At 49.0% G+C, this 20,781-nt stretch overlaps 1 protein-coding gene across 1 annotated transcript in view; it reads right to left on the reverse strand.

The window, feature by feature from the left end:
• Window positions 1–18,337, reverse strand: part of RNF43 (ring finger protein 43) — a 36,295-nt gene extending 17,958 nt beyond the window's left edge. Inside the window, exon 1 of the mRNA XM_063146810.1 lies at window positions 16,831–18,337. Coding sequence (XP_063002880.1) covers window positions 16,831–17,067 — 237 coding nt within the window. The 5' untranslated portion in view covers window positions 17,068–18,337. The remainder of the gene's footprint in view (window positions 1–16,830) is intronic.
• Window positions 18,338–20,781: the final 2,444 nt, after the last annotated feature.

Raw genomic sequence — 20,781 nt, forward strand, 5'->3', positions numbered from 1 at the left:
CCTCTCCCTCCTCCATGTACGTACGTACGTACACACACACACACACACACACACACACACACACACACACACACACACACACCACCAGCCACTTTCACCCGCCTCCCTGGACTCCAGCCAGGTGCAGAACAAAAGAGGACCTCTTGAAGCAGTTCCTCGTTCCGGCACGGCAGGTTTGAAGGTCAGCTTTTGAGCCCCGCCGGGCTGGCTCCTTTGTCTGGGCCCGGTTGAGCCGGGCCCGCCTGTGCACCGCCGCGCGCCTTCTCTGCAGGCCTCGGGCTCCCACCGCGGCAGCTGGCGGGAGCAGCGGACAGGGGCTGCCCAAGGAGCGGAAAGATGAGAAAAGGAGAACCACCCCTGGAATGAAAGGACCCAGGCTGCTGAAGCCATAGCTGATGGTCTCCGCAATCCCATTTGAACTGTTTACAGACTGAGTTAACGATTACAGGCAGTGTGTGTCTTGGCCGCCTGCCCGAATTCTTACCCGCCCCATCAGATTTCATTAAACAACCCTTCGATGCTTGCCTGGAGTCCTTCCAACACACCTTTGAGAGATGCCGACACCGAGGGCGGGGCCCCAGCGGTTGGCACTCTCGCTCCCCAGGCCCCAAGCCGGGAGTCCCAGCCTCGGCCCTGGAAGGGAGTCTGACTTGGCCGGCTGGGCAAGTCCTGGTGGCTTGTGGCCAAGCCTAAGGAGGGTCCTGGTTACCCAAAGGTTAAAACGGTGGCCGTTGGTGCACGCGTCACGCTAGGAGCTCCGGGACCCGGGTCCAGATCCTGGCTCCATTCCTCAGGCCGAGCCCTCCTTCCAGGGCTGCCTCCAAGCTTTTGAGGGACACTGGGCCCCTTCTGGGTTAACGCAGCCTCCTGTACCTTCCAGATCTGTTGGACAGTAGCTCCCATAATCCCCATCCAGCATGGCTGTGGAGGAAAGCCTGGAAGGCAGGTGTTTGGAGAAGGCAGAGTTAGAAAAAGTGAGGCTAGGACCAGGGAGGCTTGAGTTCGAATCTCCACTCAGCTATGCGTTTACTAGGGGACATTGAGCAACCCGCTTCCCTTGTGGGGTTGTTGGGGGACACCCCTCGGAGCTCCCTTGAGGAAGGGCGAGAGGATAAAAAGGCAATGGATGCGTGTGTCTGCGTGCCTCTGGCACTGACACCACTTTGTCTGTTGTCCCAGGAATCCTCCCTGCAGCCCGGAAAGGCTGGTGGGTAGGATCTCCCTGAAGGACAAAGCTACACCTGGGAGAATAGATGCTTCCTTAAAGCTACCTGGCTGACACCCAGAAGGTACAAAGTAAATAAGAGAGAGAGAGAGAGAGAGAGAGAGAGAGAGAGAGAGAGAGAGTCTTTGAGCATGTGCAGAATGCCTTTCCCTCAACACCAAATAGCCACAACAAACGTCTGTACATGTGGGACAGTTTTCAGGGCAAGAGGTAAGCCTTGAAGGCATCACAATACATTCTGAATCACTCCGCAGAGTTCCACCATAGGGCTGCTGGCAGGCGAAGGGAAAGCCATCTGCGTCTTCTCAGAGGCTCTTTGGCTCCTCTTTTTCTTTTTGATGTTGCCTGTTCCAGAAGGTGACCTCTCAGACAGGAAACCGTCTGTGCCAGCCAAATTAAGCCCTGGTTCAGGTCGCCTAAAGACACCCTGACTAATCGCACCGCCTGATCTGTCCAGTTCTGCCTATTTTGCAGAAATTTTGAAGGCCAGGTTTGTTTGAACGTGCTCCTGTCTGTACAAGTGCACCAGAGTTGCCATCAGAAGAACTTAAGAAGACCCACTCTGAATCAGGACAAAGTCCTACCTAGTCACGAACACTAAGGAGCGCCCGACGTTGCTGTCAGGATCAAGGCGTGTGCCTATTTTGTGAGGTGTCCCGTCCGCAGACGAGAAGTTGTGACCAGGACCCCTTCGATTAATCTCACAGAGGATGCGTGGCAGGATCTGACCACGGGGTCCTTGGCAATGTTGTTAGGAGCGTTCCGGATTGCGTGCCACGCCACCGGGCATCGTAGCGACCAGATCATGACCCTCTTGTCGTCGCTGGCTCTGAGGGCTTATTTCAATGACGCACTTACAACACGCAGCAAAGGATGCGTGGCGGCTGGCGCAGGAAGACCCTGGCTCAGGTGGGTAAGAAAGGAGGCGTCTCTGTGGACGCGCACCGCTTGAAGCCCCGGGCAGGTGCACTGCGCAGCGCCACGACGCTCTTGCCAAAGCCCCTGGGAGCCGGCTGCTGACGGGCTGCCTCCTCCGCCTCCTGCACGCTGCGTCGCCGTGGCTGTGGGCCACGCGCTGGCTCCTCCAGCTCCTCAGCCTGTTCAGGCAGGCCTGCCCTGCTCTGAGAGGGAGGAATCCTGTTCTCACCCCCAGGGGCCTACGAAGCAACTCGCCTGCACTTCAAAGGAGCTCTTTATTTTGCCTTGGTGATCACACCCTGCAAAAATTTCCCACCGACAAAAGGAATCGTTTTATAGGCAAAGCGTAGATTGGAATGTCTCTCCTCAAAGCCCTGATGGGAGGAAGGAAGGAGGGCTCGGCAGAGCACACACCCAAGAGGAGCCCGGGGAGGGAGCTGCGGTCTTCACCGTGAGAGGTGCCCAGGCACAAGGGACCCAAGAGCGCCGGAACAGTCCTTCCAGATCCAAGCAAACGTCCGTCTCCCTGTGTCCCACCACGGCCAACCAGCTGCTTCCTGGCAGCCCACGAGCGGGATGAGACGGGCACACACCTAATTCCCCTTTTGTTTGCTCCAGCACTTGATATTTTGAGGTGCGCTGTCCCTGAACATGGGAGTTCCACAATGGCCTTGCGGAGAAATCCCTCCCGCCCGTGTCTCTGTTGGATTCCCTTCTGAAGCTGCCTACGCCGCCCGCATGCTGTCAATCACCTCCTCTGCCTTGGAAGCCCGGGACTTCTGTCTGCCTGCACGGGCCCCACGGGCCCGTCTTCAGCTCTGTTGTGTCTCAGAGGTGAACCTGGAGGCACTGAGCCAAGTCTTCTTACTTGGCCAAAGACTGGGCCAAAGAGGCCGCCATGTTTTCTGGCTACAGATTAACCCAATGGACGTTCCCTGAAACATATAGCAGCTGTCTCCCGCGGGGAGGGGGGGCGTGCGGCGAAGAGGCCTGATCTGAAAGAAGCATCTCAGGATCCATTGCAGAAAGGGTCTGGGGTGCGACCCTTCGGCGGGTGTACAACTCACTGCTCTCCTTTTACAACTTCTGCCAACGCCAAACAAGAAATGTCCTGGTTCCTCTTGACCGGCCTCTGAAGAGCCTGACGTGGCACTCTTAACTGCTTTCAATGTCAGCCATTCTCCAACCTGGTGCCCTCCCAGGAGCCTTAGCCAGCATGGCCAATGGTTAGGGTCTACGTCAAAGAGAAGTACACATGTCGGTGTCTGCGTGGAACATGAACCCTCACCGGGGTCACCATTTGACCACACTGAATAAAACATGTGCCTTCTCCATTCCTTGCCCTCATTATTATGACAATTATCCACGGCAGGTGATGGGCTTTAACCCACAGTTCCCTCTGTGTACTGCAAAATGTGGAGCCTTCACACAGCCCAGTCTGAGGCTGATACATTCATGTGCCATGTTCATCACTTGATGAATGCGAGAGACTTGAATGAATGAATGAATGGGCCACCCCAGACCTAATATCACTCATAAAGAACTTCCATCCCCTCAGCTCAAATGTCCCACTTTCCAAATTAGGCAGTTCCGTTCCATATTTGGGTGCCATTGCAGGGCCTGGACTGGCCCACCTCTGTCAGCCAACCTGCAGGGTTGTTGTGAGATTAAAAAGAAAGAAAGGATAACCTCATTTCCACTACTCTGAGCTTCTTGGAAGGGCGACCAGGTATAAAGGTGTGAAATGACGCTGGGGGATCTTGGGAGTTCCCCAGGTTGGGAAGCCTTCCTACGTTCTAGGATCAGTCGGAACATCTGAGGGGTGGGAAAGGCACTGGCCACACCTTTACTGCTCTGTGTCTCTTGCACCTGCTGCTGGGAGCTAAAATTGTCAGAGCCACAGCAGTGGCAACAGCTTAGGTGAGGAAGCCCCACCTTGCCAGGGGCTGGCGTCTGGTGGCTGCTGTTGCCATGTACTCTGACATCCGCCAGAAATTCAGAAGCGAGTACTGGCTGGGACATCTGTCGTTTGGGCTGGGTACCGGGGAATGCACATCTGCTCTTCCCTAAACACTCTGTCTTATTTTGTTGTACTGGAAACATGTCTTTGTAAGCTGTCTTGAGAACATCAGTTCATACGCAGGGTAGAAATGCTCCAAATGAATAAACGAATGAATATATTGTCATCTGACAACAGATGCTGCATCGGGCTGCAGCTTGGCTGAGACACCGGCTCCTTTTGGCTCCCCTCTCCTTGAATTGTCTCCAATTCCGTTACAAGGACTTCCTGTAACTTTAAGAACTAGTTCAGGGCTCGGCACCTTGAGGCCCTTCAGATGTTTTGGTCTGCAATTCCCAAAACATCTGGAGGCCTGCATGTTGCCCACTCCTCAACTAGCGCCTGAATTTGACTTTTCACTCCTCCTCCCCAATCTGTTTTCTTTCTGCCGTGTCTTTTTTTAGACTGTAAGTCTGAGGGGGCAGGGGTTGCCTAATTATTGATCTTTGTAAGCCTCTCTGGGAGCTCTTTCAGCTAAAGAGTCCAGTAAACACACACACACACACACACACACACACACACACACACACACACACACGTTAAAGAAATAAATAAAGTTGTATGAAGAGGGAGAAAAGCGTCTCTCTACACAGTCTCTACTGTGGATAATTTTATAAGGGTGTAATCCTATACGTGTTTAAACAGAAAACGTCCTATATGCTATGCTGGCTGGAGAATGCTAGGAGTTGTAGGCCTTTGTTTTCTGACTAAACATGCATAGGATTGTAGGACCTTTTTCTTTCTGTACATGCATAGGATTGTAGGACCTTTTATTTTCTAAACATGCAAAGGATTGTAGGACCTTTTTCTTTCTGAACATGCATAGGATTGTACCCTTAGTCTGTTTCCTTCTACGCTGGGAATCTTTGCCCCCGTTACCTTTTAGGCTCTCCACGTACCTTCAGCTCAACCTCGGACAACCCCCAGTTTAAGGTATTAAGGTAGAAATTTCAGATCCTAGATCCCAGCTGTTACCCAGAGGACCTTCTCTTCTGCTGTTCCCAGACTGTGGAACGGCCTGCCGGAGGAGACTCGTCAGCTTGACAGTCTTTTAGCATTCAAGAAGGCTGACAAGACTGATCTCTTCCGGCAGGCCTAAACAGTAGAATTTTAGGATATTTTAGTATGTTTTTAGAATGCTTTTAGGATGTTTTTAAACAGTGAATACCATGTTTTTAATCAGTGTTTTATGTGTTTTATGCTTGCTGTTGTTCTCCACCTCGATCCAATCAGAGAGGCGGGTAAGTAATACTATTATTATTATTATTATTATTATTATTATTATTATTATTATTATTGTGCAATCCTATACAAGTTTACAGAGAAGAAGTCCTAGCATGCTCAGTTTTGTAGGACCTTTTCCTGACTAAACATGTATAGGATTTCTGTCCCTATACCCCTCCCAGTCCTTAAAAAACTAACTAAAAAGCCCTATGCTCCGGGACTCTGAACTTATAACTATTTTGCCTGCTGGTTTTTTTTTTGTACTTGCGCAAAAGCACAGTGCAACTCCAACGGGTTACATGTGGGACCTTCGTCTCAGTCCGGCTTTCATGCCTGAGGACTCAGTCAGGCCTACAGTCCGATCCTCGTCCTCTTTACTTGGAGCTGAGGCCTTTTCTACACCTAAGGATTATCCTAGGCAAATGAAGGGATCATTCCTGCCTGCTCCCGGGATCCCCTGTGTGTCATTTGCATGCACAGGGATGATCCCGGGACGATCCCTGGAAAAAAGGCAGATGTAGAAACGGCCTGAGTTTCATTGACCTCAGTGGGGCTTACTCCCAAGCAAATGCGCGTGGGATTGTGGCCCCAGAAATGGACCTGGACATCTCACACTGCTTTGCCTCCCGTTTTCTTCACAATGTTCACTTCCTTGCTGATCCTGCGATCCGAAACGTGTTCCTGGTTTGGAGGCACCTCTGCGTACTTCAAAAGGAGCTGCAAATCTAACATGGAGCCCCTGCACCGGTTTTTAAAGAAATAATTGTTAGGGGGAGATAGAAAAATGCATAGAATATTACTGCATGTCTGTTCATGTTCTCGCAGCAGTAGTGGTGGCATTCTCCTTTTAAAACTCACTCTCTCGTGTCCTGTAGCTAAGGATGCTTCTACAAATCCCTTCTCATCTGAATTTCTTCCTAGGAGTTGAAGTTTTGAATCAACTGGAGTTGTTTCTGAAGTGGAAGCAATGCTTGAGGAATTCTCCGTTGCCCCATTTTTTATCTCCCCGATTTTATACCGAGCGCTACCCACGCACTGTTTGCAGCAGGTTTCAGTTCCATTGTTGCGTCTTTCCCACTTTGCGCAGGACCAAGGTGCATGTGCGCATGGTGCCCTGATCAAAGGCCACCCAACGGCCATCTTGATGTGGCAGCCTCTCTGTAGTCGCATCAAGGCACATTTTGCGTGGCCACAGGAGGAGGATGTGATGGCCAGCCTCAAAGGCTCATGCCCTGATCAATCTTCTGGTAGTGTTTGATTAATGTGCGCGCATGCCAGGAACATGGAGTAGGGGAAGAGGCCAAAATAAGAAGCAGCTGAAAGAATGGAGCACTGCACGAAGCAACATACCCTCAAGTTGAAGAATTCATTTTTTAATCCCTCCTGGCTGAACCAGAATTCCGGGAGAGGAGAGAGATGCGATGAAAGGCGCATTAAATTCATGGAACAACGAAGGAAGAGAATGGGGGTATTTATTTTCTTGGGAAAACTAAAATAATAAATTATTGCAACTCACATACACTGGTGTGTGTGTGTGTGTGTTTGTACACTTAGGGCTATTTCCAGATTCAGCCACATTCATAGAATTTTACGGTGGCTCCAGAGGGCAGAAAATCCGTTAAGGAGGAAAAGACGGAAGAACTGTGTGAGGCCTTCTAAATGGTAGCCCCATGAGCTCTCTGTGAGGAAGCAGCCCTGATTCTGATGGGGTGGAAGGATGCGTTCAAGGCTGGCCAGAAAATCCACAGGGCAGAAAACCCATAGGGCACCCTCCTACCTCCTAGTCAACATGGGGGACAATTCAATAGGGTGTTCTGCACAAGACCCACTGAAACAAGAGGGTGTTCTCCATTCTGTCCTGAAATTTGGATGGTCCTTGCCCCCCGCAACCATTAGCTCAAAGGAACAGGTCCAAAATTCCACACCTTTCATCTTGGTGGGGTGGGGGACGACCACTTTTTGCCTGTTTTTCCCATAAAAATGTAAATGGCTCTGTGCGTTGCACCCGCAGCCTAAAAGTCACATCCGTCAGCAGTACTGTGCTGACACTTCTGGCATCCTGATACAGCCAGAGCCGTGTGTGAGTTGAAGAGTGGAGGGTCAGCCTTCCCAACGTCCATTTCCACGGGCCGATTTTGTACTTTGTGCCTCAAAGCCCACTGATCAGTTAATAATTATACACATCAGCAGTAAGGAAATGCAGTCAGTGGACAAGGGAAGTTAAAGATGTCCTTTTGAAAGTTTATGACTTGGGCTCAGGACAATAAGGAGGCATTAAAATATCAGGTCAAACGGAATTTCAGCAGCGGCAGCAAAGATCAGCTTCTCAATGGGCACGGCGGGATAAGAAAGAGGTGCTTGGTGCATGAGCAGGACACACCCTTTGGACATGAAAGGCTCAAGAGAACATTTTAAAAAAACAGGACCACACTATAACTTCCATTAGCGTTGCGTGATCAAATCCCACCCACCCCCAAAACTGACAACACCCAGGATAACCTTTTCCAACCTGTTGCCCTCCAGATGTGTTGATGGGAGTTGCAGTCCAACAACATTTCCCATTCCTGCTTCAAAGGCACAGACAGATGGTAGGATCTCTTCTCGATCCTCCCAGAGTGCAGGACACGGAATAACGGGCTCAAGTTAAAGGAAGCCAGATTCTGGCTGGACATCAGGAAAAACTTCCTGACTGTTAGAGCAGTACGACAATGGAACCAGTGACCTAGGGAGGTTGTGAGCTCTCCCACACTAGAGGCCTTCAAGAGGCAGCTGGACAGCCCTCTGTCAGGGATGCTTTAGGGTGGATTCCTGCATTGAGCAGAGGGTTGGACTCGATGGCCTTGTAGGCCCCTTCCAACTCTGCTATTCTATGATTCTATGAAGAGGGTCCTTGCTTTGCATGCAGAAGGGTCCAGGTTCGATTCTTAGCAGTATCTCCCAGGTAGGGCTGGAAAAACTCCTGGCTGAAACCCTGGAGAGCCTTTTGGTTCTGCCAGTCAGTGTTGACAATACCGGGCTGGATGGACCCAGGGTTTGACCCAGTATGAGGCAGAGTCCCATGTTCTCGCGGTCCTCAGGATAAGTCGAGGTACTGGACAGGTTGCCCCGTGGCAGGTCTATTTCTTCCAGCGCTTGTAGAAAGATTTTACTAGCTCTGTTTCTGAGCAAGGTCACTGAACGCATGGAGGCGAAACAGTTCCAAGTATTCATGCAGAAAATTCATTTTCTAGGTCCTTATCTGTCTATGTTGAGGCACCTGGAGATAGCCTCCTTGCTCAAGGTTGACCGGGGAGTGTGACCTTGCTGATTCTCTGGCAGACATTCCTCAAAAGTCTTTGAGACCGACCTTCAGACCCTCCTGGGCCATCTCAAGGGATCTCGGGGAAACCGTTTTGCACTTATCCAGTTCCTACTTGAGGGAGTCGTTCTTGAAGGCTGTGCTGGGTAACATCCTCTTGTGCTTCTAGGACGGAGCACCGGGGAGCATCTGGTTCGCCTACGTTGTGTGACATCCACGCAGAAGGTACGCAGGTTCAATCCCTGGCAACATCTGCAAATAGTGCTGGGGAAACCCTGTCTGGAACCCTGGAGCACCGCTGCTGCCAGCCAGTGCGGTCCAAGCCTTGTCCAGAAGCACCTTCAGAACTTCAGGGCTCTCTTTCTTTTCCAAGGGCCATGTCCGCGATCGGCCGCCTCAGACTGGCAGCTTTTCATGCTAAACCAGTCATGGGACTGCCGTACCTGTTAACCAATCTATTCCTGAGTTAAGAAATGAAAAGCCAATTACAGGTGATCTTATCAGGCAATAGGAATGCCAACTCTCACGACATGGAGCATCTGAGTAACTCTTGGAAACGGCACACGTTTACTATGCAGGGAACAAATGTTGTTGAACACGGGGGGGTGGGGGGGAAGCAGCAGTGGCCATTTTCTTCTAAAAACCCTTCTAACAACCTTCTGGTTACAAGGAGAGATCTCTTGTTGTTGCAATCAGCATCCTTCTATCTGGGTTGTATATGCCTAGTGCTAAAAATGCCCACCACCACCACCACAAATATGAGGGTTTGCATAATTTATTCATCTGCTAGCCGTAGGAGCTACACAAGGCACGGTACCTCACCCCCACCTCATCCCTAACCATTGGAAAACGTTTTTGCCTACCGCTCTGAGATTCCAGCAGCCTTTGGCCCATACAAGCTGTCAAGCATATCTTCACAGCCATGAGGGCTAGAGCCTTTTTCTGTTAAATGAAAGTTGGTTTTTGTAGCCAGGGTTACGTTCCGTGCTTTTCCTTTGCTGGTGCTGAATGTGGGGCATGCATACAGCCCTGCTTACCATTCTCACCCTGATGCTATAGATTCGTGTTTTTCAGACATCCGTCGTTCATAGGATGCTGGCCAAGGTCTTGTTGCCATCACCGGCGCCCTGCACGAACTGAGAAAATGCCCTAGACGTCACCAATAACTCCTCTAGACCAGGGGTGAGGAGAAAGCAGATTCTCAGATGCTTTCGACTTGAACTCCCAGCATTCCTGACCATTGGCCATGCCAGCAGGGGCTTCTGGGCGTTAATGTCCAAACAACTGGAGATCTACTTTCTGCTCACCCCCTTCTCAAGGCAGATGTGCTAGGAAATGAGTGCACCAGATTTCAAATGAGGAAATTTAGGTGGAAGAGTCCCCGCACCAGCACTGAACCACCTCTGTTTTACACATTTGAATCTGATCTCACTCTATCCAGCCATGGGAGCAAGAGAACAGTATCTATAGCCATGAAGGAAGTTGGGTATTCAGTGCGCCTTGACAGTCTTGCTAAATTCAAGAGTGACGTGAATACCTGCCTTCCTTCCTGACTATAGATAATGCAAAGGAATGTTGATCCGTATGAAGTTTCACTCCCTTTCTCATTGGGGAAAAAAAAAAAGTGGTTGGTCCAGGATAAATCTTGTAGATAATATCGTTTCATTAAACTAGGCCCTGCACAACGTAAGGCCTGCATGCCTTGGGAAAAGTTCAGAGACCTAATGTTTAAGGCTTGCTCCCTTCTCTTTGTGGGAACATCTGTGGCCCCTCAAGAGTTGGTACATGGGTGGGCTGGATTCATTGCAATTCAGAGGAACGCTGTGAAGTTGACGGCAGTATTTCCAGCCTGCTGATGCCAACCAACCAGCTTTGCTGCATTGCCATGTCCTGCCCACGTCAGTGTGTGATTTGCTGGGAGAGTGAAAGCCTTGTGTGCTTCTACCGTTGGAGGAGGAGGAGGAGGAGGAGGAGGAGGAGGAGGAGGAGGAGGAGGAGGAGGAAGGCAGGGCAGGGCAGGGCAGGGCAGGGTAGAGACAGGAAGAAAGCAAAACACAAAAGAAATCCTAAAGCATCCTTCCCCAACCTGGTGCCCTCCAGATGTGTTGGACTGCAACTCCCATCATTCCCAGCCAGCATGGTAGGGGCTGAATGTGGCCCTCTGGAGTTGCCAGTCTGGCCCTACGGGGTTTCCCCAAAGGCTGCCACCCTCATTTGGTGGCTTCCTGGCTTTTGTGCAGTTCCCCCCCCCCCCGCCCATCCCAAAAGTTCGAAATGCCTCTCTCCTAAGACTTAGTGACTGGCACGGAGTGCTTTAAACTAAAATAGGCTGCTATTATTTTATTTTTTTACATTTTGCCCCTGCCCCATTTGCCTTTGGTCCATCCACCACTGGAATGCAGTCCCTGAGAGCTCTTGGTCTGAAAGAAATTCTGCAGCCCTGCTCTATGCGATGCAGGGACAAAGACGGGGGAATGAACAGGGATGGGGTGCAAAGAGACCCCGGGTCAAGTCAAAAAGACAGTGTGGGTGAAATGGGGCAAGGCGGGGAATTTAGGGTGGGGGGATTAACCAAGGTTAAAATTAGCACCCTGGCATAAAAACACGTAACAGCTTTCCTGGAGTCACTGAACTGGTGAGGCCCTTTTGAGTGGACCTAAACGTAAAACCCCCTTTGAGAACGTGAACACGGGAGGGGAGATTTGAGCGGAAAGCCTTTCGCCGGCTTGCCCTCCGCTCTTGGGTTGTGCTGCCATCACGCTCCAGGTCTCCCATCTGGCTAAGAGCTCGTAATCCAAAGCCTGTGGGGGCAATGGCCTCGGACTTCCTTAAACTAAAAAGGAGGAGGAGGAGGAGGAGGAGGAGGTGGAATTTCGTCCTGTCCTGAATTGCCACCTAGTGCAGACATCCGCTACCCCGGTTCAGTGCTACGCAGCAGCAGCACTTCAGGGACCTGCCTAGCCTTGCTTTGAGAACTCAGTCTGGAAGCCTAGCCCCCTCTTGACCCCTGCCCTCCTCCCCCAAGCTCCTGGGCCTCCCATCCTCCTCATCTCTTGCTTCTGTTGTCCCCAACTCCCTTTCTGTCTTTGCTCCAGCAACACCGAGGTCGTCATGCTTCTTGTAGTTAGCAACGGATTCTACTGGAAACCATTTGAAGGCTGGGTGGAGGTTGACAGGCGCCGCTACAATGGACCTCAGGCAGCTGCCAAGTTCATAGCCACATGGGGCTTCACACAAGCCCCGCTTGCCTCTGGACTGGCCGGGCAAATTGGCTCCGGGGGCTTTGAATTGCTGATCTGAGCCCTGTGCCTCCACCCCAACTTCCCCCAGCCTCTTTCTCCTGGGCCCTTCCTTCCCTCGTGTCTCACCCTCTTTCACACATCTCCTTTTCAACTCCCTCCTTCTCTGCCAACAGCCTCTGCCTTTCCAGTACTCTGGCTCGCTGGTCCTCATCCTTCTTGCCAAGAGCACATGAACGTGGGAGGCAGACGATTGGTCCAATCGCCTAGTACTGTCAACACCAACTCCAGACAGTACAAGAGTCCCTCCTCTCCCTAAGCTGTAAGGGTGTTTCCACCTCCATAAGCCACGCTGACTTTTCATTTCTCACACAAGCAGCTGCCTTTCAGTCAACCGTCTATCCTTGAGCTGCCCCAACGCCGCAGTTGGAATGTTTGTGAACTGTCCGCGATGTCACAGAAGTTTGGCCAACCAGGATTTGTTAGACTTTTGCTGGGCACATCCATTCAGATAGAACTAGGGTACATCTATCCTCTCTGGAGCGGAAAGGGTCCACAGGAAGAGCAAGTGCCCACACACTCCACAAGGCTTGTCCCGTTAAACGTAATGTGAAACTTCCAGGCTGAACGACTGCATTGTGCTTTCTGTGGGGCTCCCCTTGAAGACATCCCAGGGGCTTCCGTCGGCACAACACGCCGTAGCCTGACTCCAATGAAATGTCAGGAAACTGGAGGGTGCCTAACTTGTGCTTGGCTGTCCTGGATACTGGTCAACTTCCAAGCCCAATTCAAGGTGCTGGTTTTGGCCTTTAAAGTCCAGTACGGCATCCTTGCGGATTGAATCTCTCCCTATGAAGCCTTCTCCTGCCAAGGTCATTCACCAAGCAGCCAAACTGTGCAATGCCAGCATCTGCTGTTAGAAGACCGTTGCGGTCTCACAGGGATGGAGGAATTGTTCCTCTTTGCTTGCCGTTTTGGCAAGGCTGTAAAACCTTCCTGTTTTTTCCATTGGGCCTTTGCAATTTCCTTTCTCATCTGCCGGTGCATTCATATATAGCTGCTTTCTTTAGTTTTATCTTTTAAATTGATTTTATGACTGCTGTTATAGTTCCTGCCACACACACGCACGCACATACTATTGTGGTAAGCTCTTTTGAATATAAGGTGGAAAAGATTATATCTGCGTTTAAGATATACAAAAAGAATGAATAAGGCGCAATCCTATACACGTTTAGACAGCAAAAAAAAAAAAAGCCTGGCTGGGAAATGCTGGGAGTTGTGGGACTTTTTTTGCTGTCTAAACATGCATAGGACTGTAGGACTTCTGTCTAAACATCCATAGGACTGTAGGACTTCTTCTGTCTAAACATGCATAGGACTGTAGGACTTCTGTCTAAACATCCATAGGACTGTAGGACTTCTTCTGTCTAAACATGCATAGGACTGTAGGACTTCTTCTATCTAAACATGCATAGGACTGTAGGACTTCTTCTGTCTAAACATGCATAGGACTGTAGGACTTCTCCTGTCTAAACATGCATAGGACTGTAGGACTTCTTCTGTCTAAACATGCATAGGATGCACCCTAAACATGCACCCTAAATAAATAAATGGCGAAGCCAACTATACACATGATATGGCAAGCGGTCCTGTGTCTGTCCCTATTGATTGTAAGGATGAACCGATGCGGTCATCCTTACTAGAAGTCCACACTGAATGTGGTCCAGCCACTCCCTTTAAAAACACACGCACAAAAACACACAACTGGATCAAGAGGCAGCCTCCCAAGGTGAAGTGACACAGATTCTGGGATGCAGCACGCTAGTTTTGGTGTGATTTCCCTCCGAACACCACCAAGGGTAGATAAGTTATTTATTTGGTATTGATTGACTTCCAACATTTCTTCCCTGTCTTTCCATCTAAAAGATCCCCCCAACACACACAAAGGTAGCTGAATAATAATAATAATAATAATAATAATAATAATGTTAAAGAACCATTTCTAATTGTCAGAGGATCAAATCAATACAGTGAAAAGTCACAACAAAAATAGATCAGTCAAAAGAGAACAATTAGCCTGCCCTTGACTCAAAGCTCTGTTGGAATAATCAAGTGGAGGCTCGGAGCCACCAGCTTCCACTGGGAACAGCAGAGAGTTTGCTGCTTCATAGAAGGTGAACAGGGATGGAGCCAGGGTGGTGTTCCTTGGGAGGGCACTGCATAACCTAGGTGCCACAGGGGAAAAGACCCTGCCTCACATGTCACGCTGCCACAACTCGGAGGTTGGAGAGAATACAATTGCCATCACTTTCAGCCAGCATGGCCAGTGTGTGTGTGCAGGAGGGACTGCACAAAAGCCGGGAAGCCACCCAAAAATCAGTGTCGGGGGGATAAGGGGATGGGCTGCATCCCCAGAGAGCTGGATTGGAACTTCTTGCGGGGCTGGGGTGCAACATTTCTGTAACAAGGCTTATAACCCAGACTTCCCCAATCTGGTGCCCTCCCAGGCTGGGGATGATGGAAAATATAGTCCAAGACATCTGGAGGGATGCTGTAACCTGGCCTAAGCGACTGGGGGGAAAATGCACATTCTTTCCCGACCACCAGTTCCTGGATTTTAGATTGTGTGCACCACAGGGCAGGAACCTTTTCTCTTGTACTCTGCAAATTACCATAATAATAGAGAGCAATAATAATAATATCATGATGGTGATGGTGACGATGATGATAATAATAATAAACCTTGTGCCAGTCTCTAGCCTACCTCTTACAGTGTTATTATAAGGATAAAACAGGATAATCACGGCGTACATCATGCATATCACCAAACGCCTTGGAAGATACCAATGCAATGAATAATATTAACCATAATTAAGGATAGCAGAAACGGAGGTGTCCACAAATCTCCAGCACAAGCCCCGTTGCAATTTAAGTGGCCTTTCCCAACCAGGTGCCCTCCAGATGTGTTGGACTACAAACCCCATCACTGCCAGCCATGATGGGATTTGTAGTCCAACACATCTGGAGGGCGCTTGGTTGGGGAAGGTTGATTTTTACAGCGATGCGTCAAAATAATCTGAATGACAGTGATTTGCCAAATATACCTAAAGGAGGATTTGAATCCAGGGCCAAAACTACAGCCCCCAGCCAACGCTCTGATGAAGTCTCATTATGTGCTGAAGTTAGCAAAAGACCTCCAGTGTCCCTCCACCCCCCAAAGGTCTTCTCCGAAATGGAATTTGGCCCTCGGGTTAAAAAAGGTTGGACACCCCTGCTTTAAGCCAGTATCATCTCATCCTTTAGCGGGTGGTGTCCCGGGGGCCGCCTGTGATTGAAGAATGAGTTCTGCCCGTGTTGTGGCCCTCCCCCAAAGGGCGTGTCTTTATATGGACTTGTGATGTTGGGCCCTCTGTGCCTAGTATTTTGTACTCTGATCAGCTCTCACCTGCCAAAGAGAGAGGGATCTCCAAAGGGGCAGAGGTTACCTGACATCCTTTGAACTGAAGATGTAGCCAGGGATTAAAATTTGGGACCTCTTGCATGCAAATCAGGTTCTCTCCCCCCTATCCATAATCCCTCAAGTGCACCACGTACACTGCTTGGTCCCCTGGTTCAAACTAAGCTTTCACGCGAAATCCAGATTACTCTCGCTTTCTCATGCAGCCAGAGTCTTAATTCCACAACTCTCAGATCAGCCTTCACCAACCTGGTGCCCTCCAGATGTGTTGGACTGCAGTCCAACACATCTGAACGGCACCAGGTTGAGGAAGACCGTCCTAGATTTCAAGACTTTGACCCACTGAGTCACATGGGAATGCTCTATCCCCCCTAATAATACTGGCAAATCCCACCCCCCTCTCTCTAGTAAACCTCAAAGTCGGGAGGATTTCTACGTATCCTCTCTATTCTATTAGTCTTTTAGTATTATGTAATCCACCCATCGATTGGTCTTGCTACACATGGATTCTACTCTCTTTACTCTTTCAGTTTCAGTCTGGATGCTACCTCTGTCGGCAACTGGCAACTTCATAAAGGTTCCGAACTTGATTTTCTAAAATATAGCATTGGTTGGGGCTTTGCACGAATCCGCTCGCGAACAATGAACTCAAGTCAAGCGAGGACCCTGCGAGGTGAGTCACAGGTTGCCAGGCAAGATGGCACACGAAGTCAGACCAGGAGCTGGTGCTTCATCACAATAGACGGAGCTTCACAACAGAGGACGAGGGGCGTGGGTTTTCCCTTTTGGCTCTGGTTCGAGAAGGCTCCTTGGAGCACCTCTGTCTTTCCTGATCAAAGTAAGAGAACTCAAGACTGAAGGTTCTGAGTCATCAGGGGAACTCAGGATTGGAAGACGCTTGGCCATCATTTATGAACATGGCTCTTTGAAGTAGGCAGGGGAAGAGGTGTGATATTTGGAGGTGACAATTTGGATATGTTTCTTCTCTCTAAAAGGAATCAAAGGGAAAGGCGGCTTCTGAATGCAATAGGTGTGGAGGAAGACCAAAATAAAGCATCTAACAGAGAGTGCCTCAGGTATTCCGTGCCTTTGCATTTCACACACATATTACGAACATTAACCATTCTGATGGGAGCAACTGAACATCTCTCTCTCTCACACACACACACACACACACACACACATCCCAAATGTATGCTTGCTTTGTCAATTAACAACCGCAAAGGAGCCCTATAAAATGTTGGGTGCACATTTTCAAAAACGGTCTTGGGAAAGGCACTGCAAAGCCACCCGACAGGCAAGTCCACTCTGTGGCTTTGGTTATGCGGCAGAAGGAAAGACCCCCTTTGCAGCCGGCAGGCCAACTGCTGGACGGAACAGATGGGACAGAAATAAAGGCTCTCTCCTTACCTGCAGCAGTTCCCCTTCGGCTGGGGTGACCTCTGCGACGCTCGCAAACACTCCTTCCAGCGTGAGGGGCTCCAGCTTGAGAGGAATCACCCGAATGACGGCCTTCTGGGCCAGGGACCGCTCGGCTTCCATGGCTGCCGCCAGCGCCAGTCCCGAGTAGCCTAGCCGTATGTGCAGCGTAGCCATTAGCAGCCAAGGCCAAAGGGCTGCCAGGTGTAGCTGGGGGCCAACACTCATGCTCCCAGCTGCAGCAGTGCGCTCCGGCCACACATACTGCTCAGGAATGCGTCCTCACCCCGCCAGCAGGTTCCAACAACAGGCAAAATTGTTGAGGATTAAAGCCCTCCGTGCAACTGTAAGTCAACGGGCAAAGCAGCAGCAACGACGAGTCCACCTGGCTTCCCTTTCTCCCTGGTCGGTCTCGCTTCCCCCTTGCTATTAAGGTTTCTTCATGCCACGTGTGTGAAGGCCTTGAGCTTCACAAGCTTACAAGCACCCCGGATCAGGTCCTCCTCTTCCACCTCCTCCAGATAAATCCGGACATTGCAAGCAAAACCAAGGGGGCACGGATCGCGTACAGAGCTCTGGGGTCCGTCTCGGAAGGGTGTTGGAGCGGGTCTGAGAGAGACAGCTCCCCATGGGAGACAATCTCTGCTTCCCAAATCCGTTTAGGATCTTATATCCTAGGACTGTAAACAGGGCCGACCCCCTGATATCAGATGGCCTCAGCAGCCCTTGTTGACTTCTGACCAGTGAATTGCCTTTTCCATATATCCCTTGCTGATAATGTTAACTATTTTCGGCCCTCTCTTCTACTGATGCCAGACATTAAAGGGCAGTGATGACTGTGAAAGGGCGTCCATTTAGGAATGAGAGCAGCAAAGCAGTTTTTTCATCTTAAATTAGATCTGGCATCATGTTCTTCTTCTTTGATTGATCTCTACCTGCTTCTAATGCCAACACCTGGTCGTGGGTATGAAAACGTTTTTTTTCTAGGTTGGAATTTTCCATCGATTTGTCATTTTTAAAAGAGATGGTATAGTCTGCAGGTCCCAAAATTCATGGAAGAAAAAAGACATTTCTTGGGTGTTTTTCAGATCTCGGAAGTTTAAGAAAGGCCCCAAACAGGAAAAACAACTAGAGAAAGACACCTGTGTGTTTTTTTATTCCATTCCTGTGCAAACCTCGGAATTAATATATCTGCTTTTAGACGTGTGTCGCTGAAAACATAAGCAAAGGCGTCCCAAACATTAAAAAGAAATAGTTTCCGCAGGAAGTCTTAATAACAGTAGAAAAGGCATAGACATTTATCAGCTATAGTATTTGTTCGATCAAGGAAAGAAAGGTGAAAAAGTAATTTTAAAGTGGGGTGCAAACCTGGTATGTAGTCTGCCTCCAAGGATCCATGGGGGATAAATAACAGCTGGAAGCTTTATTATAAATCCCGGACAAAAAGCATTTCGATCGGCTTTCAAAGTGTGTGCTGAGTCTTACCTACAGGTTTCAGGGGGGAAGGGGCAAGGTTGGGGGTGGGTGGGGAGACTCACAGAAACACTCTGTGCAGGTAAATGTGAAATTCCACAGTCTGAATCAGAACGAAAAGTTGACTCCAGGCTGAAGGCTCGTGAGTCAGGCGTAGCTGAAACCTGACTTCAAAAGGCAGCCTAAAAAAGCTGGCTAGGAGTCCAGGAGCATTCCTTAAAACTCCTTTTAAGTTTGAGCAGAAAAGGCTCCCCTTCTTTCACCAGACACAGTAAGCAACTCTAAGCAGTGAGTAGGAGAGACGTTGCTTCAAACAGCAGATATCCAGCAGCAAACCACGGAGGACTGCATGAAGAGAGAATGCAGTCATTCTTCAAAGGAGCAGCAGGGACCAGTGTGGTGGAGTAGATTGGCAAGTTCTGCAGAGGCCGCGGGAGAGCTTTCTTTCCAGAAAAGCGCTACTGGATCAGCTCCTTGGAAGCCAAAAAAACCCCACCGCCCCACCAAAAAAACCCTTGGTTAGCAGCTTGCGCTCTCTGCTTCCCTCCCCTGGGACTGCAAGCATTTTCTACCTGCTGACACAAAGTGAGGGTGGAGCAGCCAAAGGCAATAACCCCACCCCCTGAATCTGGTTCTCAGAGCTCCTAGACTCCCTCTCCTGATCTACCACTAAACTGCATTCAGCCTTCACAAACTCCTGACATCCAAATCATCTATCCTGTGCAAGCCGGGATCACTTGCCGCTTCCAAACAACTGTGTGCAACAGAGCAAAGGAGTGAAATGAGTTCAGTCAACGCAAAGTGTGAGGACACGTCTTCACGGGCAAATGAGGACTTGGCCAGCTTCACGGTGGCTCTTCGATTGCAGCCTCACTCATCCTGGTGCCTTCCAGATGTGTTGGACTACAACTCCCAGCATCCCCCAGCCAGCCACCGTGATTGATTCCCAGCTGGAAGGACTGTGTATCCATAGCTTTTCTTCAGCTCTTGCTCATTTTGGTTCAGTGTGGGGTTTTTTACTTCCCTGTTGCCGCTGCAAGGAAGATTTCAGGTCACGCTGATGTCAGAGTCCTGGAATTTAACAATTATTCTCCTCTGACATCACTAGGTGGTGAGTAATGCCATAGACCAGACGGGCAACTTCAAAGCAAGATTGCAAGTTGAAGTTGTAATTTAGGATGTAGTGTAATTGCATGAGGGACGGCATTCCGATTTCTAGAAAGTCGAGTATTCTGTAAGGTTCAGAAGCCGAAATCCATGCATTCAATCCAGGTAAGGGGGGAAATCAGTTTACCTTAAGTAAGAAAAGGAAATGTTTCCAAAAGCTGCCAAGGTCCAAACATTCAACCAATTTCACCCCTTCTACAAATTTGTTAAGTTATTTTTGGGTGGGTTTGCCTTTGTAATTCACTACTCAATTTAAAACCAAACTCTTTCCTCTAGTATTTCTATTAACAAACTAGCAAAACAAACTGGGCTTATTTGGAGTAGCCACTTTATTGCTTTTTGATCAAATACATTTGGGCTAAAACCGTGGAAACACTGAGAAGACTGGAGAGTAACCCCTGAGAGTTTTATTAATTTTGTGCAATTCTGTATGGATTTCTTTAGACAGTGTGAATATCCTTTCTGTTTTGCCGTCTTACAAATGCTCAAGAGTCAGTAAAATCAAATAATTGCGCCTATAAATATGGCAGGAGATCCAGCTCCTTGGCCTCTTTTAGAAATAGCTTCTAGACAGATGGAAAGATAATAAATACTATCATTTCTGAGCCTTCATAACTGAGCCTTAAAACTGCAGGCCAGTGCAAAAAGGACACAGGATGATGGTGTAATTTCTCTCTGCCCTTGAGCACTTGTTTTAAAAAATGACACTGCGTTTATAGATGGCCAAATGGGGCCTCAGAAGACTGATTGGGAACAATCAAGTATTCACAATATTTGTTAATCTAGGCAATGGCAGCTTTGAAGGAAATGATACAACCTTTGTGTCCTGAGATCTCTGTCTGCTGTCATAGGCTCTGGCAGAGTCTGCATATCCAACTTTGGTTCATCCTGCCATTCACAGGTCTACTGGGAGATAACGAAGCTTAACAGAGCTAGAACTGCAGAAAGACTAGTGGGATAACAGATGTCTGTTGTCTCTGCGTTTTCAAGTATTCCCTTATGCATTTTTCACAGTTGTATAAATCTGACTCTGAAAATATGAATAAACACGCCTGAAACACATTCTCACCGTGCTACGTCATTCACACGTATTCTAGTGCAATATATATCCTTACAACACAAATAAATATGAGTATGAAGACACGTCTCTTTAAAATCTATTGTCAATAAATACAATTATGTTGAACAAGTTAAAATAGCTTGTGAAGACATATTTAAGCTAAGCAATATAGTAAAACAACAGATGCCCTAACATTTGTTATAAAGTGCCTCTAGAATGAGGAAATTATTAAAACGCAAGAA

Source organism: Elgaria multicarinata, chromosome 22 (assembly GCF_023053635.1).
Source record: "Elgaria multicarinata webbii isolate HBS135686 ecotype San Diego chromosome 22, rElgMul1.1.pri, whole genome shotgun sequence".
NCBI lineage: Eukaryota > Metazoa > Chordata > Lepidosauria > Squamata > Anguidae > Elgaria > Elgaria multicarinata.